Raw genomic sequence first — 24,888 nt, forward strand, 5'->3', positions numbered from 1 at the left:
ATAACAAATATTTTATTTAAACTAAAAGCTCAAGATTTTGATAAATATCACAATTTGCTTGCTTAAGAGGTAGATGAGAAAATTTCAGTCAGTTAAATGTACAGCTAGAACCATAGGCTGTATAAAAAGATGGACGACATGACAGCTCCCTAAATGTGAAGCCAAAACATTTGGAGCGCCCCCTGCTGACTGGCTGCAGTATAGGTCATAAAGCCCGCCTCCTCCATCTTAACAGATGGGACATGAGTCAAACTATAAAATCAAAATACACGTCAAAAACATGGTTTCTGTCATTATAGTTAGTTCTTATCATGCTGACTTATGTCCAAGTGTTCATTTTTCTGACTAGTCTAGTCTGGGGATTGACGTTACCACACATTCAGCCTCACACTGACACTAGCATGATATTCCTGTCACGCAGATAGTCCTCTAGTCATAGAACATCCTTGAATGAGGCAGACAAAGGTTATCAGCCTTAAGCTTCAAAGATAATACTACAGTATGCACTGTAAACAGATAGCACACATCCTATATTTTACATGATAACCTTGATAAAAGCGACTCTGACCTGCTCCAGTGGTGGTGATGACTTTAGCTTTGCTTCTAGCTCCATCACCCTTGGTAGTGTAAGCTGCCACAGTGACAGAGTAGGTGGTTTCAGAATGCAGTCCTCCAATGATGGCCTCCTGCAAAATGGAAAAATCACGGGGTCAGAGGTTAAAAGGAATCAGTGAGCCTGAGCGAGACCGCCTCGATGGCAGAAAAACAAACAAAAACATCCCATAAACCCCTCTCACACAAGCTGCCATCCCCTCACAAAACACACAGCACCACAAAAAAAAAACACCCTCTTCTATCCAATTGTTGTTTCCTGAATTTCCCTATAAGAGGAAGCAAAACATTTGAAGCATTTAACAGAGATAGTTTAAAACACACACACAAACAGGTCCAGGAACTTTTCTTAGTCAAGAAAAAACTCCTGCACCAAATTGTAAGGCACACTTTGAACCCATGAACCAACAAACCAACCAAGTGAACCAGAACATCACCAGTGTGTCAGTGTTCATGCCTGCTGCATGGATGAGCACAAGACTTTACCCAGAGGAGCTTAGGATCAGCACTACACAACACTCTAGAAAAGCCCACAAATGGTACACATCTAACTGTGGGACCAATTGTGAACTGTTAAAATTAAAGGCCTATTTCACCTAATTTTTACACATAGGATTTTAGGTATTTATTGTCCTCTGGCTTCCAATGTAAGTTGGGTTGTATTTTGTGTCTCTACACAAAAACACAGACACACTGGTTGTGGTTGAACATATCAGTAACTTAACTGTCAGGAACAAACAGTGAGTAGAAAAACTGACTGTTATTGGTAACCTGCTGCAGTGCTGGCACTCACTTCACCAGACTGCATCAGTCTGAACAAAAACACACCCACACGCACACACTGAAATTAAACACTCTGTGAGCTTGAACAAAGCCCATATGTAAACAGACACACATACATGAATATACTTACCTTTGTTCAGTATATATACTGTATATAAACACACAGGGAACTACGCATGCATGTTCCGACATGTACATAATATATGCGCACACACAGTGATACACGCAGACATGAGCACACATTCGATCCTCACAACAAATTAACGCCTGCGGCTTGAGCACACATGCTGGAGCGGTCTGTTTCTGACTGGGGCCACTGAGAGGACGGATGCACGGATGCGCGGATGCCTACGAGCCTTCCTGCCGGATCTCCCCGCTAACATGCTCTCTGAATATTATACGGCTCTGCCTTAATGCTGTTTCTCTAGCTAATGAAGTTTTAATTTCCTTACCATAGACGAACATTTAACAGCCTATATAAGCCAGCTCTGTTTGACAATGCTTTTAAGTGCCCTTCTCTTTAAGGGACATTTGGTGCTCCCACACTAGCCTTTAAGAGAGACGGGGGAGAAAATGCTAAATTACTGTATCATAAAACCATTTTAACTTTATGGAGGAAGTCTCATTACTTTAATCATACAAAATGGCTTTAACAGTCTCAGCAGTGGCAGCCGCAGAGATCTTTTTCCCCCTATTCTGGCAAGGTCAAAGCGGGTCTAGCAACACTTTTCACACTCAGCAGAAAATAGAAAAAGCGAGGCTTCAAAGTTCCCTTCAGCGCAAATGCTTAGAGCAGCACCAAAGGGCATTACAGAGATTATCAAGTCGACTAGTTATAGAAATGGATTCTTCTCTGCAAGCTTCCCTTCACCACTAGCCTCACTATGGCGGGAAATGCCAGGGGGACGATTGGACAACACTGTTAGAACGAATATATACGATATATACTTGTGTGATAATTTGACTCCTTGTAAACACGCCACGGGTCAGCAAGTGATGCTAATATTTTCACTGCTGACATCTGTCTGTTTCTCTTCACACAACATTAGTTACCTGGCACACACACTGCTATCACCTAAACATGGCTGCTAAAGAAATCCTAAAGATGCGTGAACAGATGTCTTCCTCTGACAGTGTCTCGCTCGGTTTCTGTCAGGTGTTAATCAACACATTAAGAGGGGAGGGAGAGCAGGCGCGCCTGACTCACGCCATGTGGGTGAAGCTGGAGAAATCTGGCCGTGTGTTTCAACAGATTTCTGTTTAAACAGGCTGTTATCAAAAATATAAAATGAGATGCGCACGTTTGGCTGGCCCTTTAGAAATAAAACTAGTGTTGATTTGAGCAGATGAATAGAAAACTCTGAATCAATAAACTTTGGCAGTGGTCAATGTTTTGGTTAACCAGCTTCCTTTTTTTGTTCCGTCATTGGAGAAACAAGAACCCAAATTTGCTCGACATAATCTTTTGATGAGGTTTCTTGAAAGCTATAAACCCTTTTCCAAACAACTTCTTTGCCCTTGTTTGAAAGATGAAAGCGATGTTTGTTATTCTGGCAGGTTTCTATTGAATTTCTCACTTGGAACAGTATGTGGCCCCACGTTTATGCCAGTGCAATATGACGTCTGGGAGGTAATAAGCCATAACAAAGAGCTGCATGACAGCCATGGAACAGTGAGCTGCCATCCAGGCAAATGAAAAGAACATGAAAGGCTGGTGGCAATCTTGGAGATGTGAGAAGCTGATAAAAAAACACAGCTCCTCCCCTCAAATAGGCATGTCGTCTGGAACAGTAGGTGAGACAGCAGGTGAGGCGAGCCTGATTAATGTCAGCATCACACTGGGACGGTGACACTGTGGCACTGTACGCTCAATGACGGGGGGGAAAGAACTGCGTGCTCGCTGCAGTCGGCACGTCGGATCCGAGTTATTGCCCAGCTGAAACTGCACGTTGTTCTTATGGTGAAATGTTGAGATATTACACTTGTAGTCATCAGTGGAAATAGTTCTTGTGCTTTGTGGTTGTAATAATAAACATAAAAATAAACACAAGGAATCATTAGGACACAAATCTCTTGCTGTGGTTATGATGGGGTTATGATCTTTCATGAGGATTCACACTGAGTAGATTACAGGCATTGCACACGAACACGCACAAAACTCATAACCCAAACACACAAGCACACACAGCAACCCCCAAATTGCAGAGGGGAGAAGAGCCTGCCCTGCAAGACAACCCAGCAGCACACATGAGGGTTACTCACATGCTCGGTGGACTCCTCAATATTCCACTGATGGGAGAGAAGACACAGGACACAGGGCGGGGAGAGAAATGAGTCAGAGACAACACAACGGGCAGGGAAAAAAAGCTCTCGTCTTTTTTTCGCTCAAAGACAGATGAATGTAGGTGTCAACAGAGTCATGCGGGAGGGAAAAAAAATAGACAGAGGGAGAGAGTGTGATGGAAGAGAGGGAGTAAAAAAAGAAATGAAGACAAGTTGAGTGGCATAAAACAAATCGTGTAGCCAAGTTGAGCAATGGATCTGAAGTTCATTACTGTTTATGATGCACTGCCTTGTTTCTCATTTGCCTTTGAATCCAATAAAAACCTCTCTGTTCCTTAATCACAGAACACCTCGATTCAGTGTGGTAACTATCTCTCCGTGGAAATGAAGCATAAACTATGCAGAATCTCAGAAGCATTTCCTCTTTGCTTTTCAGAAATGGAGGCAGGGCCTTTTATTCATTATATTTCAATATGTTTTCAAAATGTTCTCCTTGCTCGCTGTGCTTGGCCAAGTGATTCCCGGGGGAAGTGAAAGCCCATTTCGTGCCGCGGGGCTCCGTCGGTGCCGAGCGTGAAATCCTATTACCAGTGCTGCTATGCTAGCCCTGTGACATCAAACCCCATCGATGCAGAACGCAACTGCTGGTGTTTACTAGGAACCCGCGTCACAATTGCAGAGGAGTTCACTGATGGGTGGCCTGGTTGACAAGGGGCAGGAGAGATGACACTGGTGACACGGATGTGGGGCAAAATGGGAAACAAAGAAGGGACGGGGGGGGGGGGCTGAGGAGGAACACTGGGTGACGGTGGTGTCGGCATGGATTACATTTGTACATTAGGGTGCATTTACTACAACTGCTGCTGGTGGAGCAACGGCCACAGGGAGGGTTTTTTTTTCACATGGAAACACTGGAAAATTCAACAGCAGTGAATCCTTTCAGTCTGTTTTGTTAACATTAGCTCAACAGCTAAAGTGCGGAGCAGAACACGTTAACAGATGTCAGTCCAACATCAAAACACGGTGATATGACTTCACAGCTGTTCGTCATTATTGCTACTAGCATACAATTATGCAGCTGTTAGCATGAAACAGAACACTAGTGTTGATAGGAATAGGATAGGAAAGTAGTATCTTTACAAATGCAAATATAATGAATGTATACATGGAATATTATATTAACTGTAAGCAGTGTGCGAAATACCCAGTGGCAGTTGGTAGGTCCACCCTAGCTAGTGTTCCAGTGTCCAGTGTCACACACATGCTCAATACGCAATAAACAAGATTTGCTAGCAGCCGCTGCATCACCTCCGTCTCCCTGAGAGGAGCTCTCAACCTCAACCTGACCTGGTTCTGGGGAGTGACTGGGCGGGAGAGGAGCCCTGTGCATAGCTGCAGATGCACCAGTGATAGCTACGGTCTCCGCTACATTGTAAGTCTGGTTCAGCTTTTTAGAAGTGAATCCAAAGTTAGCGAGTAATTACATATTTCCTGACTTTATGCACACATATTTTTCACCGAGTGTAACCATGAAGCAGAAACAAATCCACAGCTTTTCAGTTTGTACAAGGTAACGTTGGGTTCTCTAACCCACGCATGGATTGCAGACAATTTGCAACAGCGCCACCCTTGGAGGAAGGCTTTACCAGACACCACCACATATTCAATGACAATATGCACTAACAGCAAACACCAATTAATCAAGGGATCTCGGATCCCCCGAGTATTTCGCACCCTGACTATAAGTCAACTTTTCTGCTTCTTAAAGCTTTAACAGGAACCAGACCCAGAGAGGACCTAAACAACAAGCTACAACAAGCAATTGCATCAATAATAATATAATATTGCCAAAGCGAAGCGTATCGATATTTCCTTACGCTCTCCCGTCACACAGTAGAAATATGCCTGAGAGAAAATTCAGCAGCGGTGCCTGCCTCCCTGCTCGCCCAGCTTTCCATTCTTGTAACTCCAGACATTTTTAAAACAAAGAGAGCGAGCCTCACACACCGCTGATTCATTGTGCACTGGAGAGACTATAGAGAGACGTTGTTCATCATCCTGCATTGACTGTTGGCATATGAAAAGACAAAAGACCCAACTTCTCCGCCCTCGTCCCTGTGGATGGGTCTTTATCACCAGCTAACTGTAGCCTGAGCAAGGCCTCTGTACGGCCCCAGTAGCGACTAGTCGACACACATGGAGGATTAAAAACCGCTGGCTCATGCTCCCCTGACATAGAGGGGCACTAAATAGTACCGTTTAACAACAGCTGTTACTTAACTCCATGAATAACAGTTTGTGACGCGCCTAATTGCTTAATTTGTTTACCGTTGACTCCACTCAGTATGTCAACAGAGCAGCGAACACATTAAGGTAAGCAAGAGTTCCTATCTCATCTTGGGCTTAATCCCTCTCTATCGCTACTGCTGTTGCTTTTTGCCTAAATCCATGGGAGAATTATAAATTATCCCCCATTTATATTTCGAATGCCAGCGCAAGCTGAAAACACATCATTGCTGATAAGCGTCGTTTGTGGAAACGGAGCGGTATAATTTGCAGGCGGATGAATGCAAATGTGATGACATGGGCTGAGATGTGTGGCTATAAAAATGGGAACGAGGGGGGAACGAGTGATGTGGAAGAGAAGGAGCTGTCATGATTGATGGAGTGAAACGAGCTGAGGTGCTTCTTTTCTCTTTTTTTCTCGGTTCACATTCAACTCCAATCTGAGGCAGCGAAGGCCGCAGAGGCAGTGAAGCATCGCCGCGCCCGCTCCTACACACAAACTCGCACACACCACAAAAACGCATGAGTGGTCAAACAAAATGAACCTGGGAAAGTGGTGCTGAATGACGGCAAACTTGTGCAGGAAAGCGAACTTGTGCAGGAAATGTTAAGAAGCGCAGACAGTGGCTAATGGCTTCAGAGCCAATCATGCCATTCTCTGCTAACTTTAATGGACGGATATATGAAAAACATGAGCCTAGAGGTGGCTGAGTGCACAGTCATGGAGTAGCCTATGTGGTGTGGAGTTGCCCACTCAGGTTCAGGCCACTCTCCCAGTAGAAACCTGGTTAGAAAGGGGTCGATAACATCACACTGTTAACATGGCCTGTGGTTTAAATATAGCAGGGAAATGAGGGTGCTGTGTGGGCTCCTGCTTGAAAAGAAAAAGAGGCGCTTATGCCGCCCACGCACATGCACGCTCTCCTAGCTCTCCTCCCAGCGCTTCAGCTAACCCTGAGAGAGGGTGAGGAGGAGAGAAGGAGCCTGAAACAGACAGACAAAGACAAGGGGGAGAGGTGAGAGCGATTTAGACAGAATCTGCAATCCAATCAGTCGGTTTGGATTTCGTGATTGAAGTCTCAGGTGAGGTTCTGCTTTGTTGTGAGTGCTCTGGAAAATCTGGATTTTTGTTTTCCCCCTGGCAGGCTTAGTGTGCATCCAATGCAGGTGAAAGGGCGGATATGGAACTGATTTCACAACACATTAGGCAAATTCTTGTGAGAAACGCAATGGGATGTGCCAAGATTGAAGAAAATTGTTTTTTTCCTTTTATTTATCATCAATTACAGGTGTGCGTATGAGGGATTTGCATGAGTCTAGGATGAGTCATGAACTCTTCCCAGCCAGCTGGAACGCCTACCGCAAGGTTGATCGAAGCGGCGAGCATGTTTGCTCATGTTATCTGAGTTGTTTTTTCCACTTGTTGTTGGGGTATGTGAATGGAAAGATGAGTGAGAAAAGGAGGGCTTGTTCTAAAACCACTTGGGCGCCAGCATGGACAAGGAGTGTCGGCTGACTGTGTGGTCCAAATGATGCCTGGGCAGGTCCTTGCAGGTTGGCTACTCAGCGCTGCCTCATAGAAAACAATCTGTAGAGATGACTCAATCAAGGGTAACCAACCTGCACGCAAGCCTATGGTAATTACTCAACCAGCTTTCTCAGGCAGGAAGAGTGCAAAAGGAGGACAAGAGAGAAAGGGAGGAAGAAAATATAATACAGCAAAGGAGGGGGGAGGAATTCCAGTTTCTGCCAGGGAGGGAGCGGTGACTTTTGAGAGGTGTCCTAGACACCAAACTGGAACATGAGAGCGATCCCGTGTGCCAAATTGCAGCATGGCTTTGTATTTATTGTGTGAACCTGGCACAAATAAGACATGGCGGGGAGTATTGTTTGCACAACAAGTAGGGTCATGTTCAGTTCACTTATCATAGCGTATAACAAAGTCACGCTAAACATGCAGACATAAAGAAAACACTTCCAGGAAGACAAGCAGCCTCCATGTTTTTCACTTTGTCCAGACCACACGATGCTGTCCTGGCAGTCAAGCACTCGAGTGCACAGTCAGATAACAACAAACTATCAGCGGCAGCTGCCAAAAGTGATTGCTGCAGTGAAAAAAAGGTGTGTTTAGGAGTTGAGAGTGGACCATTTAGCCAGGTGCAGAGACATAGCCAGGTGATAAAAGCCAAAGCGTCTCTTTTATAGCTTTTATCAGCACTATGTGGCAAAAATAAACTTAATTTAAATTCTTACTTTGGAAATTGCCATACAGTCCCATGTGAGGGGTCCTACTTTGGGGGCTTAACAGCCACACAAAATATGACTCATTTTGTTTTTATCACTAAAGGCCATGTTGCACAGCAGGGAGCCACAAGCTTCTACTTAGCATCACTTGGGATGTAGCACATCTGACACATCATTCCAAGGTGACTTTGACGGTGCTGCCTCCTCTGAAATGATAAGACTTAAGACAGTGGGGTGCTCGCAGAAGCAAATGAGGGTTAACAGCTCCACTCAAGGGCACAGCAGTGTACGCTGTCTTGGAAGTGAACCAGCAACCTGTTGGTCCTCCCTAAATGCTGCAGCAAAAGCATTTATCAGCAAACGCTGCTCAGAGACACATGTAAGGCCGCTCAGATTTTCTTGTGGAGTTCCTGCGGCCAAGGAGAGCTTACTTGTTCAAATGAGATGTTTCTGTGTGAGGCTATCGAGGGTGCGTGTTCGCGCAAATGTTACTCCCGGCAAACAATCAGAAGGAGGCTCTTAAGCCGCTCTCTCGTCTCCCAAACAGAAAAAAAGAGAGAGAGTGGGTTTTTTGGTTTTAAGATATTCATGAATCTCTGAATCCCTCTTAAGGATTACAATCTCTCATCCATCTCACGGTGTCACACAGCTTTGGGCGAATCGGAGCAGCCCGCATTAATGTGTAAAGCGCGGCGTCAGGAAAAAACACTCTAATTTATAAACATGGTAACAAGGCAGTGCATATGTATTACTGCTAAAACCACAGAGAGGTGCATTGATTCCACTAAGCCCCATCCTGATGTAACATATATAAAATATTTAACAGCTATTACTGTAGAATTAGAATGGATCTTGTTACGACAGCTAATCCGAAGCTGTAGGAGCAGGGTCCCGATTTGTAGTCACATGTAGAGAACGATGAGAAAAAAAGGGAGTGGGGAGGTTAACAGCAGTCGACAGAAAGAAAATTCCACGTGTGTCAACCGGTATGGAGGAAATGAAGCGTGAACTCAGGGAATTGAAGGGAATAGGGGAGCAGTGGAGAATGAAAATAATGGGAAATGAACATAAGACAGCGATAGACAGTGAAAGAAAGACAGACAAAGACCCGGACAAGAGTAAGACATCACGCAGTACCTGCGCCTCTGGTAAAGCAACGTCCATGATGTTGGGCTGGCCTCGCGGTTCGCCGTTTTCAAGCCGAGAGAAGATGACTTGGTAGCCCCGGATTTGGCCGTGCTGCTTCACCTGCAGGGGCGGCTTCCAGGTGACCCGGATTGCTGTCGAGTTTACAGCCTCGACCTCCAGTTTCCTGGGGGGTGCTCCGGGCACTGGAAACGAGAAAGAGAGGGGGGGGGAGATGGATGGAGGAAGACAGAAAGAGAGAGACAGACAGTGAGAGAGAGAGAGAGGGAGGGAGGAAGGAGAGAGTCAAAATACGCTGAGTTTGGGATTTTCTTCACTTAACTGTGTTTTGTGATGTGGAGCCAAAACTCAAATCAAAATAACGACTCCTGATTTTTTATAGACTTGAGTTCTCTGAAGAAGGAGGTTAAACCAGATTTGGCTACGAATCAATGTCATCTTTTACTCCTTCTTTGTCTACTGTGTCCCCGACACACCCTATGCGGGACAGCATGTGGTCTCGCCATGTCTGTAATGCCCTTAATTCTGCGATGAAATTAGCTGTGTTGCAGCAAACTTCAAACACATTAATTATAGACGACTCCCTCTTAGGGGCAACCGCACTCTATCAGACTGCAAACAAAACGAGGAAGGAGTGAGAAAAAGAGGGAAGAGCGATAGAACAGAGGAGTTCTGCTCCACTTCTATTCTTCAGAGCGGAAGAGAGAAAAGAAGAAGGCATTTAAAAAGTGAAACCAGAGGAAAGTGTTGCAGAGCTGCTGCCCGGGGGTGATGAGCCTTAACCTGCCATAGAAGTCAAGTGTTAAAGCTTTAGAGAGCAGGCTGGAAAGCGGAGAAAAGAGAAGGTGACTTCCTCTGCTACTGCTATCGCCTCATTAACTCAGAATTGATCAGCAGGACAGAGAGAAATGTGCGGAAGAAGTTGAGGAGAGTGAAGGAAAACAGTGACAGGCAGCCCCAAGCAAAAGCGACGTAAAGAGTCTGAGAGCACTCTGCTGAAGGGGAGGTGTCAACCTACCATCTTCTTTGGTTCTCATCCTCACCGGGGCACTCTCAGGGCCCGGACCCACGTCAGTGTGTGCCCTCACCCACACCTGATACTCAGTCCACTTCTCCAGCCCCTCCAGCACGTAGCTGGTGGCGTCCGCGCCAATGCCCGGAACCTCATGTCGCTCCGTGTCTTCTCCAGCCAGGGCCTGGTAGCTGACTGTGTAGCGCACAATAGCGCCGTGGCGGCTAGCGGCGGGCGGTGCCACCCAACTCACCTTGAGGCTGGTGGAGCTCAGGGAGACCAGATGTACCTCCTGAGGGGGGGCTGATGGGGCTGTAGGGGGAGGGGAGCACAACCACACGAGGAGGGCACGGATCAAGCAAACAAAAAATAAACGAAACACAAGCAAACTTAAAAACTGGAAGCTTTTTGTGAAGTAGTCAAAATAACAAATGTTATAAACAAAATGTTAATATAATATTTTATAGTTTCCCCACCTGCAGCCTTTATATATAATTTAACTACACATGAAGAGTGCAGCTGTATAAAATGTGTCTGTCCAATAAATAGTATATATGGAGGGAGCACAAAGCTTTCTCTAGCTGGAACTTTATTCAGATATTGAATCTATTTCAAGATCATGACCATGAGTTCCAGCAAACCTTTCACATGTTTTACTTGTGGGGAAATCTTTTTTGTCTGAGCTGATTAAATTCTAGTGTTGTGACGTTCGCAAACGATCTTTTGAACCGCTCTTTGGTGCGAATGACGGGAACCGAGTCGTAGGGGAAAGCCGTTCTTTTTATAGTTGTGCCCAACTACACCCGGTTACGTGCAGCGGAATCATGTCAACATAGTTCAGACGGTGAGCAGTTTCTTTTTTTGTCTACATCTCTGTAGTCACACCGAGTTGTATCATAAATTATTGGAAAATCAATGGCATTTGTGTTGTGTTGCTTTTGTAAATAGTAAAACCTCCTTTCTCATTTCACTGAAGGAGTACCACAGGGATCAGTCCTTGGTCCTATACCATTCTCTTGATTGTTCCTACATTATTCTGCTGTTTCCTTTTAAATTTTAAAAGTGCAGATTTTTAAATATGCACGTGTTGACACGGGAGAATAGAGTGCAGGCACGTTCGCGAGTCCGACCACTCTCTCACCCCGGATCTTATGGCTCTGTTCCTTTCCGAGAGCCGTTCGAGTCGTAAGATCCGTCTCCCTTCAAAGAGCCATAATTCTCAACACTATTAAATTCACAATTTTCAAATGATATAGTAGCTCACAATTTTAATATTAACAAATTGCAACTTTGATTATGACATTTTCATTTTGATACCTAAGACAAAAAGCTTCCACACTAAACAGGACGCTACCTCCGGACTGAGAGATTGGCTGCAGAAACACATTACCAGGCTACTGCTGAAGCTGCGTCTGGCACTCCATTTATGTGGGAGGCCATGAAACTACTGGGTGGTCTGAACTGAATATAAAATGTGCCAAAATTTTACAAGGCGATGCTTTTATAAAGACGTAATTTGTCCATAACTGCCCTCTCTGCTGCCACTCGCAGCATGCAGAGGGAGCAATAAACTGGCTGTGGATGTGCGGGTGTGTGAACGGGTGCTTGACCGTGATGACTGGTGCTCGCACATTGATGCAGAAGCTCTGGGTTTGTCAGACCCTGCTAAGTGCTGCAGTGACGATACACTGATGTCATATATAAAGCATCATCATTTCATTATCAATGACAGTTATGGACGTTGCTGCAATGGTAAACATCGGGTATGTTGCCACAGAAACCGGCTGGGTTTGAGTGACTAGGAGCAAATTGGGAATGTTTGTAGCTCTTCTGGCAGATTCCAGTATGTGTAGAAGCACAAGTAGCATATAGTGTATACAGTATATAGAGTGGGTAGGCTACATAATAGTAATAAGATTATTGTGAACATTTTCTTAAGTTATCAAAACAACTGCAGCGTAAAACAAACTCTCAAGTCCGGAGAAAAACTGAAAAACTAATAAACCATTTAAAAAATAGGGAACAACACTGAAAACAAACACAATAGCATTCATACATCACATGCATCTAACTCAATACTCGACACAAACGTCTTCAAAAGAGAATAAAATGAAACCAGGAAAACAAAATTCAAAGCAAGGTGTTCTCACGAAGCATGCCCATGATATTTCTTTTTTAATAAGCAGAGCAATGAACAGTTAGCTCAAATACGAGTCCAATAAACTAATGCCAGAACACAAAACTCCATCTTTTACAAAACACAAAAGAGAATCTCATCAGGTGGTCCCGCAGGAGAGTGGACGGAGAACTACAAAGACCTGACACCACCGCATGCATTACAAAAAGGTGACGGACCGAATCAAAACAATGCGCATGATTTGCAGAATAGATTGTGATACTGAGGTCCTGATGAAAATATGCTAGATCAAAGTCAAATTGGATGAGGGGAGGACAACACCACAGGAAATTCAAAAGCCTGGGAGGCAGAATGAGCAAAGAGTGGGCTTAAAATAGAGAGAGAATTATAGATGGGGAAAATAACATGCCTCTATCTACTGCTCATTCTTCCCACTGTTCAGGCCCAGGAGTTAATTATTTGGCCTTATTATATCCAATGTATATCAACACACATGATTTAAGTTTTAGTTATAGTGAAATTTTGAGTGATTCTTAACCAATCCTTTTCCAAAGACCAGTTTACTTCTTAAATATTAGATTTTAAATGTAATATTTTGTTTTCACAAAACAAAATTTAAAAGATTTGTTTTCAACCCTTTGTTTGGATTCTTGTTGTTGGAGACACAATTTTGTTTGAAACCTGATTATAATATCTCGGATCCCATCGGCTATAGCCTGACGATGATACAGCCTCTGGGGACAACGTTGAACATGTCGTGTGTAGCCAGCGGTTAGCGAGAAACAACTTCCAGTCAAGACTTTATTGTCCACGTGCTGCATTGTTTACAGAAAAAGAAACAGGTTTCTTGTGATTGACTTTAATTAACAGGTCTTAACTTTGCCGAAATTTCAACATCATGATGCAGATTAGTAAAAAGTAAAAATGAAGCTTTGGAAGTCTGTCCTCAAGAGGAGAAGAAAACTACTTTTAAAATGAACGGAGGTCGGATCGATCATGTCTGATGCATTCGAAGAAGTTGGGAAATCTGAACGCTGATCGGCTTTCGTGACACAGCGTCAGGGAATTTCTCTCAAGTTGAATTTTAGATCTAGAACGGATGTCTGCAGATGTCTGTTTATAGAGGTTAATAAGAAGGTAAATCGGCGTCAGATGACGCAGATTGGAGACGGGATGTAAATTACATTTTGCTCTCCACACGGACTGTTTTTTTCCTGCATACGCTGCAGCCTGCTGATAGCTGATTGGTCAATATTACTCGGACGACAAGTGTGCTACAAACGGAAACCAGAACACTTGCCATCCCTAAAATCCACGTCCCCAAATAGAGATTAAAGTAATCGTAACCGCCTTTGCTTATATCATTTTTCATTTTGTTTTTGGAAGAGTATGATGCTTTTGAAGATTGTTACGTCCTTAGCTGAATAGTCGAGCTGTAAAGTTTGACCATATAACATATATATGAATGCAGTTCAGTTGTGTTCATTGCTCTGAATATTAAAAATACAACATGAAATGTTTAAAACGCAGCATTGGAAAATGTCACACTTTCCCGCCGCCTCTTTGCCTCAGAACCTTCCCAAGGCTTCCGCTCATTTCATGCACACCATCCTCCCGCCGCATGAAATCCAAATTCTGTTTTCCAAATTCTGTGTCCTTGTGTCTCCCGCTGACAGGGGCTACAAGGACACAGACTCATCATCGCTCGTGATCTCAACTGACGGTTATATAACTCTGCGCTTGTCAGAGATGTATCTAATGATTGTCTCTGTCCTAATGTAGAAAGACGTCACAGAGAGAGATCTTCATCACTTTGGTCCAGTTTTCTCTTTTCATGTTGATACCACAGTGATCTTGTTACTGGCCAGACAGAGAGTTTTGGAATTTCTTTAAAGCATGTACCCGTTCATTTTGTGTGAGATTTGAATTGGCCAACGATGAGTAAAGCACAATCTGAACATACACTAATAAGAGCACTAGAGATGTCCCAAGCCAATCCTCAGGTCTGGTATTGAGGCCGATCCTGGCCAATTTTTAAAGCTCTGTGTATCCGCTAAAATAAATCAGTTCTAAATCTGATCTTTCCTTCACTTCGCTCTTTTTTTTATAACAGTGTGCTCACGCTGCAGCACTGCTCGACAGCCAGGTTCTACAGTGGAGCAGTTTGCGGCAAATGCCAGTTGAAAATTAGAGGGTGTGAATGTGTTCACCGGTGCGAGTGCGCACAAATCAGCTGTTACTAATTAGCGCTAATTGCATGAGTAGCCTAATGGTTGGCCAATATTAAACTTGTCTTTTGGCAGGTTTGTGTGCTCTGTGCAAGCTGATGTCGATACTCAAAGATCTTTTGTGAGCGAGTTGCTCCTCTCTGTAACACCTCTGTGCAGCTCTCAGTGGACGGAGAGTTCCAACAGCTGTATCTCTAGCAGAACGCCTCAAGTCAGTTTCAGTAGTCGCATAACTTTAATTAGCATGAAACATACGATGAAAGTTCAAAGGGTAAAATCATTAATGTGAGCCTTTAGTTTTAATAATTTAGTTCCTACAGAATGTGTGCAAAGCGTGTGTACTGCACATTTCTTCCTGGTCGAGGTGGTACAAGCATTGTGCCACCACAGCACAAAAATCTGCGGTCAGCTGGCAGAGAGTGACATTTTGAGTGCTGGCACTGTAAAAGCACATAATGATGATTTGAGGAAAAAAAAAGAAAAAGAAACACAGCACGGCTCACAAATGTGGGGAAAAGACACAATAAACGTACCTTTGACACTGAACACAGGGCCTGCCCTCAGATAGACGGACAGGAGGGTTAGTGTTGGTGACAGAGGGGAGGTGGAGGAAGCGTGAGGCTGACCGGGATGGCTGCACTGTCAGCACTTTGTGTTGTGCAGAAATTGACTTGACATTCAAGTTGCCAACGCCGTCTGATCTAAGCTCTATGAAACTCCAATTTGTCCTGCCTAATTCTAAACCTGCTTCAGCCGGCCGTGGGTGACTGTTACTCTTCAAAAATCAGTCTGGTTAGTGGACAGAAAGCAGATAAGACAGATGAAAGAGACGGCACAAGGGGGGAAAAATTATGGACTTACTGGACTGGGCGGTGCGAGCCTCGATGGGCTGAGTGAAGACGCCTAAACCCATCTCAGATCGGGCTGCCAGCGAGAAGCGGTACAAGGTGTCAGGCTTCAGACCTTCCACAGCGTAGGAGCCCGCAGGGTTGAAGGGCACATGTATCTGGAGGGTTTCAAACATGGAGGCATTAATCTTCAATTTAATCCTAAAGCCTAGACGGCTGTTTCTGCTTTCAACATGCATACAAATGAGCCAAAATCAAACTGTTCGCTAGTTTACAGTCGGTGCAGACGTCCATCTGAATGAGCGAATAGCCATAACACAAAGAGGCTGAACAACACAACAACTTTGCTCTCTGTTACTACAGTATATCTTTCTCTTGGCTGGAGAGTTGACTGCATTAATACAATAGCATTGCTTCAGCCGCACATCACCATTCAGAGAAATTGCATCATAAAAAGCAAGATTAATTGGTCTGGATTCTCACAGCCGAATATCAGACGAGTGTAAATAAGATAGATGAGGATAGAAAGTGAAAACCAAGTCGTGAAGTAGTTTTAATTCATGTTGTTATTCTAACCTTGGTGTCTGAGCCAGCCTCCCAGTACTCCAGCTCATATTTAGTGATGGGGTCTTGTACGGGCCACAGCCACGTTAGCATGATGCGGCTATCCAGCTCAGGTTCAGCCTCGAAGCTGGACGGCTGGGCAGGGACTGGGTACAGAGGGGCGAGAGAGCAGAGGTTAAAGAAGTAACGACACAAAAGGAGCACATTACTAAAGCTAAACATTCTCCTCAGCAACAACAACCACCGCCCACAAACTGACCACAGGGGAAGGCATCTGTACGGCAGAGACAAAGTGATACACAAATAGCCTCGTGAAAAAGCAGACAGGACAAAGACAGTGAACTGTTTTATATCTGGGGGTGACACTGTAAGTCGTTTGAACTGTTGTGCCTAAGATGGAATTTCACTTACACATAAGCTTTGCTTTTAATAAATGTGTGAGAACAGAAATTCTTTCCACAGATATTCACTTGTATCTATAATTATGTTTAATTCTGATATAATTTCTATGAATTAGGCAAATGTTCTTGTTTTTAGTCTGGCGGAGCTAATTTGAAGATATCTGGTATTTATAATAATAATATTGTTTTAAAAATATTGGCAAGTGAGATGTTCCTGCTCTGTTGGCAGATAATTTCTGCCTATTTTTAAGCATTATTTCTGCTGTTTTATTGCTTTTTTTTTTTGGTGCCTTTTTTCCCTTGTTTTTGAGAGCTATTTTTCCCAGTGTAAGCTACAGTAAACAACTGACACAGGCAAAAAACATTAAACATTAATTAACACAGGGCCACACACGGTGGTTGGCTGCTCACCTCCCTGCTGGGTTTTGACTTGCAGGATGTCGGAAGGTGGCCCGTCACCTACAGAGGTGAAGCCCAGCACCCTGAGGCTGTAGGTGATATCAGGAGTCAGGCCTGAGATGGTTGTCAGACTGCTGTCGTCTGTGTTGTGTTTCTGCCAGGCGCTGAGCGGAGCCGTCAGGTCCGAGCTGTAGTACACCCGGTAGCCCCTGATTTGCCCGTTTGGTTCCTCGGGCGGCTCCCATTGGACCAGCATTGTGCTGGCACTCAGCATGCGCGCTTGGACGTGCAGAGGTGGCGAGGAGGGGGCCTGTTCACCTGTGCGCGTCTCCACGGGGTCGCTGGGCGGCCCACGGCCGATGTTGTTGACAGCCATGACACGGAACTCGTACTCAGAGTAGGGGCTTAGTCCACCGATGCTGTAACGGGTAGTTGCGACACCTTCCACTTCCTGGAAGCCGTTGTCTGAGGACTTGGCTCTGTACTGGATCATATAGTAAGATACAGGTTCTGGGTTTCCAGAGTCCCAGGTGAGGGTCACACTGGTGGCTGTAGTCTCAGTCACTATGAGGGAGGTGGGGGGCTTAGGCAAGGCTGAGGAGGGAAAAAGAAGGTATTAGCTTTGATATCACGAAGGGACCCTAGGGACTTGTGGGTAATTTAAGAAAAACTGCACATCTGACAAACATTACAGCACGATTCTCAAAATAAAGGCACAAACAGACATGACTGTCCATGTAATTCTCCATTCTGTAACTCATAGCACTGAAATGATTGTTTCATGAGCTAATCCGTATAGTGCTGTCGGCAGCCAATATCCCAAAAGGAAAATAAAAGCTAGACTAAAATCCCAATTTTGTGCTTTATAAATCGCCCGGTCATTACCGACAAAAGAAGAAAATTGCAAGAGTGGTTCCCGTTGTGAGCGTATGACAAATACAAACAAAGCAGAGGGTCGTCATTATGGCTTCCTTCAAGAAAGGGGTCTGTTTTGCAGAGGTCCCTCTAAATGACTGTGACATTCTGTGTATCGATCAGTTGAGTGGAAAGGGGGATCAATACAGACAACAACTGATAAGGGAGGCTGCAGTGGGTAGACAACGCGCTCGCATTGTCGCACACATACAGGTGGAAAGAGCCACATTTACACAAACACTTCGATACGGGAAAAAAAAGGCCTCGCAGAAAGAAACACGCTGGAATCAGTGCCCATTAGGCCGACATGTGCCTATCACATCACTCAGTCTCTGGGCGGAGGATGCCCCTGGCGGTGAGACAGACATAATCCCCGGAGAACGGCTTTGTCAGTTCCGTGTCCCTCAGTGGGAGCGCAGGGTGTTGCTGCCTAAATACCTGACAAATCTGGTTGCCACCTCAATACCGAAGTCATCCATCACATGTCGAGCAAGAGTGTGAAAGAAGCTATAGGTTTAGGTGGATGTGTATGACAGCGACTGTATGGGTGCGGTTAGGAGGAATGCAAGCCTGAATAACACAACAGAAATGACTTAAACAAACTGCAGAGGGACTTCTTGTGTGTTTTGGCAAGGCAGACAAAGCACTGTTAGGATGAGTGACATTGGGAAGCATGCAAAGACAACTGAAAAGGGTGGTTGAGCTCGTTCGAAACCTGTATGAAAATGAAACGAGAGGATTAAAAGTGAAAACGACCAACCTTCACGCTGATCTGTTTGAGGATGAAGTGATTTGATGGAGGTGAGCGATGGAATCGAAAGATACAAAGTGGAGAGGAAACAACACAGTGAAACAGAACAGTGTGTTTTAGTGACATGAGACAGGTGGGAAAGGATCGGCGAGGAGACTGCAAACAGCAAACAGCCTTTCATAAACACAATATAGGGTTGGCTCAGATCCATAGCAGAGTTCATGGTGCTCACCTTTGACCGTGACCTGAGCCGTGGCTTCTATCATGCCCAGGGACGAGATGGCCACGCAGGTGTAGTTGGCCGACTCGCGGATGTTGGTGACCTCCAGCACGTTGCGTCCCAGCGGCATCTCCTCCTCCTTGGTGAGCTCCACCAGACCCATTGTCCATTTGACGTAGGGCATCGGCGAGCCCACGGCCACGCATGTCAGGTTGACGCTGCCGCCTGGCATCACCTCTTGATTGGTGGGTGGGATGGAGAATCTGGGCGGGACTCTTCGCACTTGAAGGGAAGAAGAAGAAAATAGTGAACAGGTGGGATAAGTTGTTTTTTTTTCTAATTTAATAGATGGTCTTGCCCCATACGACAACACAAGGCTAAAAGCTAACACAGAGGAGCAGATAGAATGGAGAGATGATCGCTTTTGTCCGAATGTGCAGGCGAGCACAATGAGGATAATAGGACTGTCACAAGATGGCTCTGGAAATTCACAAGAAAACTTTGAGGGGGTGTTTTATCCTCTCGTCTACAAAAGGGAATATAATAAAAAAAATAGCCCAGTTTTACTTGAGACTATGTCTGGCCCTCTTTTGTCAAAGTGTCAAATGGTAGCGAGAGTTGCATCATTGAGGGTCCCTGTGGAGATGGCATTGTTTGATTTGTCCTCCCGCTCCCTCACTCCGGCTCCTTCTGCTCGGCCTGTCTTTCTCCCTCTCTTTCTCTCGCTCCCTCTCTTTGTGCAGTTCTGATATGCAGATAGGCTGACATTAAAAAGGGGTTCCCATGGAGACAAGAAGGGCCCGTTGACGTCGCCAGGGACAAGGCAAACACCGATGCAGAGCCTCAGTGCAACGCTGAATAGCCGGCCCAGAATAAACAGGCAGCCAGCATTTACATAGGACTTGTTGTCTGTCTAAATAAAGATACACAAGACATGCCTGCCATATTTACACACTTTAGATCTTTTTCTGGTAACTTTTGGCAACCATGACAAACTTATCTGCCTGTCATGGTGCTTGACAGTGCTATGTAGACATCCATCAGTGTCACACCTGTTAAATTCACGACATACTGCCACAGTAAATGTATGAAGGATGAGCTCTCACTTATTTAACATTGATTATGGAGAAAGTGAAGCCAAGCCAAACAATTAGCTCCCCAGTGAGGAGCCACCATTGCAATCCCACCGCTGCTGGTCGCATGTATTCAAAACACTTTGGCATGAAACTATGCCTGCACAATTTATCCTGCTTGTTTCCCCTAATGCGCAACAACATCTCATGTCTGTCTGAAAAAAAAAAAAAGCCCTTGACTGTAATTGCTCTTTTGCACCGGCCTCCGTGAAAATGGATTTTCAAATGTGAGCCTCCCTCCACCTTCCCTTTCCCCCACCCTTCACCCCTCCCTCCTCAATCTAATTTGAACCAGAACGTCGTTACTATACAGCCATACTTGTTATTCCCCTCATTATGTGGTGAAATGGAAAAAAACACACACAAAAAACACCTTTTGAGATTCCAGTCAGGAGCAGGCTGGTTCTCTGGACCGCACCGTAATAAGAGGGACTTGGTTCACACTCATCTGTTTTATCCCAAAATAATTGAGGTGCTTTATAAAGATCTGCTGCTGTTTTTTTTTTATCCATACAATCATGAGGGCTTAAAATACTTGGCTCAATATCTCGTCAAAAATGTGGTCGGACAAGTCTGAGCAACAAAAAACACAAATCAATCTTTCTGTTTCTGAGGGCTAACCTTTTCAGTGGGAGTGTGGTAAACAAACAATCAATTTGGAACTTGGAGCAGTAAAGAGGTCAGCAAAGGTTTAGGACAGAGTAATGAAGGGTGTTTTATATTTAAAGTAATGTTAAGTTTACAAAAAAACTTTATGAACCAGAAGGTAAAACTTTACTTCACTGTAAGGACGGTTTCATGCAGGGAACAGGGGACAGATATTTACAGTCCTTGATCAGCCATGACAACTGCTTTTGAGGTTCACAGGCATATGGCTGATTTTGAAAGACTGTACAAAACGAACAGTGTAACCAGCCTGGGAATAGGACTGGGACGACATTCTCAAGCAAAGCATGCACAGGACATAAGGGAAGACACGGGACGGGATCACAAGCCCGATGACAGGAGAAGATAAAGGAGGAACTTTCAGTCCATTTTTCTCCTGTAATGAAGAACATCTGATTTCAAGTATGGCTAATGCACGACAGACTTCCCTTTGAGTATTTGAGGAAAAAAGCGTTCCACTTATGTTGATAGCCACCTGTGTCTTCTCCCAGGACTGTAACATTCTCCAACTGCAGCTATTTTTCACAACATATGCTTATGAAAGAGAGAAACCTGAGAGAAACGGCCCTAATGTAAAACCATTAGGCTCAAAGTATCTGTTATTCTTTCATGATGCCATAGACTAAACAGTGCTAAGAGCAGTCAGTCAATGGGGGCTGCTTATATTGAACACTTAATGTTGTGAATAATTCATGTCGTGCGGTTAAGTTTGGAGAGGTGCTGTGGAACAAAATGACTAGAGGGCAGGTAATTGTTATCGATTCCCCCGAAGCCTCTCTCCTGTTGAGAGCGGCTTGGAGAGACAGGCTCCGGGACTCTATCAAAACCACAAAATAAGCCCTGTCTCCACTCTGCCTGCCCGCTTGCTGGATACCTATAAATTTAACTGCCTTGACAAAGTGCCCAAGGATAGCAGAACCTGTTCAGTCAATCAATATTTGAGCACACTGGCACAGAGTCAGCGGGCTCCCAGGCTTCCTGGCAGCAATGCTGGGCAACCGTGATGGCTGATCATCCCCCTGTCAGCACACTGCCAGCCCGTTCTTAAATATTCCATAGGTCAGCCCTTTGTGCAGCAATGTTTTGCAGATGGTGTAAGTGAGGAGATTATTCCCAAAACATTAGCTCTCTTTTAGACAATGTCAATGTCATCACTCATTAACTGTGGCGCTCACTCTGTGGATACAGCACCAAATCTCAGGGTATTTACCGTACTGCTAGCTTTAATTTTTTAATGATTAGCTGTTACAGTTTTCTCCCCTCTGTAAGGCCTCCTGCTGCAACATCACACGAAGCCGGGCGGATGTTTGTCTTCTCATTAGGCCAACATGTGCCTATCACATCGTTCAGTCTCCGTGCAGCAGATGCCCACAGCAGTGAAACAGACTTAATCCCCGGAGAACTGCTGTGTCAGTCCTGATACCCATGTCCCTCAGTGGGAGCGCAGGGTGTTGCTGCCTAAATACCTGACAAATCCGGTTGCAACCTGACTACAGAAGCCATCCATCACACACATCTGACGGGCACACAGAGGTAGATGGAAATTCTGAGGGTGGAAGGAGCTATACGTTAGGGGGGATATGTTTGACAGTGACTACATGGGTGTGGCTAGGAAGAATGCAGAGCTGCATAGCACAACAGATCTTATAATGACTTAAACAAACTGCAGAGGGACTCCTTGTGTGTTTTGGCAAGGCTGATCGAAACACGATTTGGGGGAGTGGCTTCAGGAGGCATGCAAGAACTATTCAAGGATTCATGCAGACGACACATTTGAACTAAGGCAGATGAGGGAGAGCTATTATTAATGTTTTAGTTTACAGGGAGGGGTATCTATGTTCTCATTTGAGGGGGCTAGAAGGGGTGGTTGATTTGGAACCTGAGGGTGGATTAAAAGTGAAAATGACCAACCTTCACGCTGATCTGTTTGAGGATGAAGTGATTTGATGGAGGTGAGCGACGGAATGAAAAGACACAAAGTGGAGAGGAAACAAACACAGTGAAACAGAACAGTGTTTCCGCAGACAAAGTGGAGGTTAGTGACATGAGACATACAGGCAGAGTAATGCATACACACAGACCCAAGGAGGGAAACTCACTTCCTGTTGTGTGATTATTTTGCAGTTTTAGACATGAATGATATCAATGCCCGTGCAGAAAGTTCAGAGGTAAAATAACACGTCAGAAGTTGTGATAGATAGATAGATGCGCGCTTGTCCGCAATCTTCTTCTTCATAAAACTGACCTCAATCGATCGTGCTGTGAGTTTCCCTCCCTCACACGCTGACACACACACACACATAGAACAGCATGGAGATATTTTGGGTAAAGAAAAGCCCGGCTCCAGCACTTTATCCTCTGTGACATATTGACATGTCACATAGATATATGAACAGTGCCGGCAGACAGAAGCTGACATCCCTCCTCCGTTGTGGGATAAGCACTTGACAAATGAATGCTCGTGCACAATCACAGGACGCTTGTGAGTCTGCCCACGTTGATGGAGTCCTCCTTTACAGAGGGGGGGGTCACCAAGAGTGACCCGCAGCACACCTGCACACCTACAAACACCCACGCACTCTTAATGGATGAGAAGTGGATGGACATAAATAGATACGCAAGCAGGAAGGGACAAACAATCCATAAGCAGACCCCCCTCCTCCTTGAGTCCCACCCTCCCCCCTCCCTCACAGAAATATGAGAACATCATTCTCTGGTGGCTCTAAAATGTCAAGACAAGGGTGGTGCTGGTGGTGCTGGCAGCCTGTTCGTGTACCTGCAGACAGGAATGGGATCAGGTAGCGTCGGAGAGTGGAAAAAAACAGAAACACATTTGCAGACACCAAACACCACCCCATAACAAGCATGTTTAATGCACATCTGACAGTGTAGTGTGTGTGTGTATGTATGCGTGGGTGTTAGGAGGGTGTTGATATAGAAAAAAATCCTATTTCTTTCTGTCACCTTCAATTAGTGATAACTTTATTAATATTTCAAGTTAAGTCAATTTTGTGCCAGAAATATGGAATGAACCATTTTTTTATCGCCTGCTGCGACACATCAACTTTAAAATGTAACAGTTGCCAAATGACCTGTTTGCCTCCAGAGCTTGTTATGTTTGCACGTTTCATGGCAGCTGTTGTAAGCCCCTAAATCTCCACTCTGGTATCTCAGAATAAAAAAACACACACATAACAACAGGAAAAGAAGAGAGGTATGTCAAAGGCCACTTGTCTCGAGTCCCTCATGTTTTAAACCCAATCAAGCAGCCCAGTGATAGCACAGCCCCAGGTCGCGTCTCCTCATCCTTGCAGCAGTAACAAAGACGGAGTGAAAACATAGCCACGGCCTTTGTTCTCCATTCCAGACTGGTACACTTTTAAAAGGTTACGGTTGGTTTGATTTCTATCTCTCCACTGGTGAGGTGAGGCTGGCGGAAAAGCCGGTGCCGGGGCCAACGGGTTGACAGCTACCTGGGTGGTGTTACAGACTAGCTGGGCCTGGGGGCCCTGCTGGCGCCAAGCCACACAACCACTGTAATTACCTCTGAGGGGGGAAAAAAGGCTGCGTTTGCACCTGTGACAGACATGCCCTGATTAATAGACGGGACTTACATCCCTTTCTCGCCTTTGCTGTTTGGCTGACTACCCCATCCTGTCAAGATTTAAGATCTAAACCTTGTGGAGCCCACAGTGTTTTATCTTTAAATTTAATGCCTCTATGTTCCTTTGAGATTGTTTTACCTCTGCTTCCTCTGATCCAAGAGGAGGGTCTGTCTGTTTGTAGGGATGCACGATATTGGATTTTTTGCCGATATCCAATATTTTCCAACCCTTTTTTGCTGATTGCCGATTTCGATACCGATATATTCGGCACATTTTTTCCCACCTAATTGCAGAGAACATCAAGTCCCCTCTGTAGTGGAATTGATATCATGCCTACTCTTATTGTAGTGGCCAAAAACTGCCATACCGCAGACATCTTGCACCCTTCTTCACGCTTGACGGAAGAGGCATGTCTGATTGCTCACATTTCTGAGTGCACCTGAATGCAGCATTGTCCCGAAACACGGCAATAAGGGAGACATGCCCGGACTTGTTTACTGCACCTACCACGAGACATCAGTAATCGCTGACGGACTCTTTTAATCGTGTGTCCATGAATATGTAAGTTTTGCACAGATGTTTATGTTACACTCTATTAGCGTCGGCTGTGGCCGCGAGTGTATTTTCGGCATGTTGTTAAGTCCGGTAAAATGAC

At 44.9% G+C, this 24,888-nt stretch overlaps 1 protein-coding gene across 11 annotated transcripts in view; it reads right to left on the reverse strand.

Annotated features, from left to right (window-relative positions):
• Positions 1-24,888, reverse strand: part of LOC138611277 (receptor-type tyrosine-protein phosphatase F) — a 170,603-nt gene that overhangs the window by 45,793 nt on the left and 99,922 nt on the right. For 4 of the 11 annotated variants that reach the window (XM_069684271.1, XM_069684270.1, XM_069684274.1 and 1 more), the window contains 6 exons: positions 18,842-19,111; positions 16,956-17,537; positions 16,156-16,289; positions 15,593-15,737; positions 9,346-9,539; positions 569-686 (listed from right to left, as the gene is read on the reverse strand). In XM_069684271.1, the coding sequence (XP_069540372.1) occupies positions 569-686; positions 9,346-9,539; positions 15,593-15,737; positions 16,156-16,289; positions 16,956-17,537; positions 18,842-19,111 (1,443 nt within the window). Of the gene's footprint in view, positions 1-568; positions 687-3,657; positions 3,685-9,345; positions 9,540-10,372; positions 10,679-15,592; positions 15,738-16,155; positions 16,290-16,955; positions 17,538-18,841; positions 19,112-24,888 lie in introns of all 11 variants that reach the window. The other 7 variants (XM_069684266.1, XM_069684272.1, XM_069684265.1 and 4 more) reach the window with 3 other exon arrangements.

Source organism: Semicossyphus pulcher, unplaced genomic scaffold (genome assembly GCF_022749685.1).
Source record: "Semicossyphus pulcher isolate SPU_LCO1_2020_fin unplaced genomic scaffold, fSemPul1.0.p SCAF_7, whole genome shotgun sequence".
NCBI classification, from domain to species: Eukaryota; Metazoa; Chordata; class Actinopteri; order Labriformes; family Labridae; genus Semicossyphus; species Semicossyphus pulcher.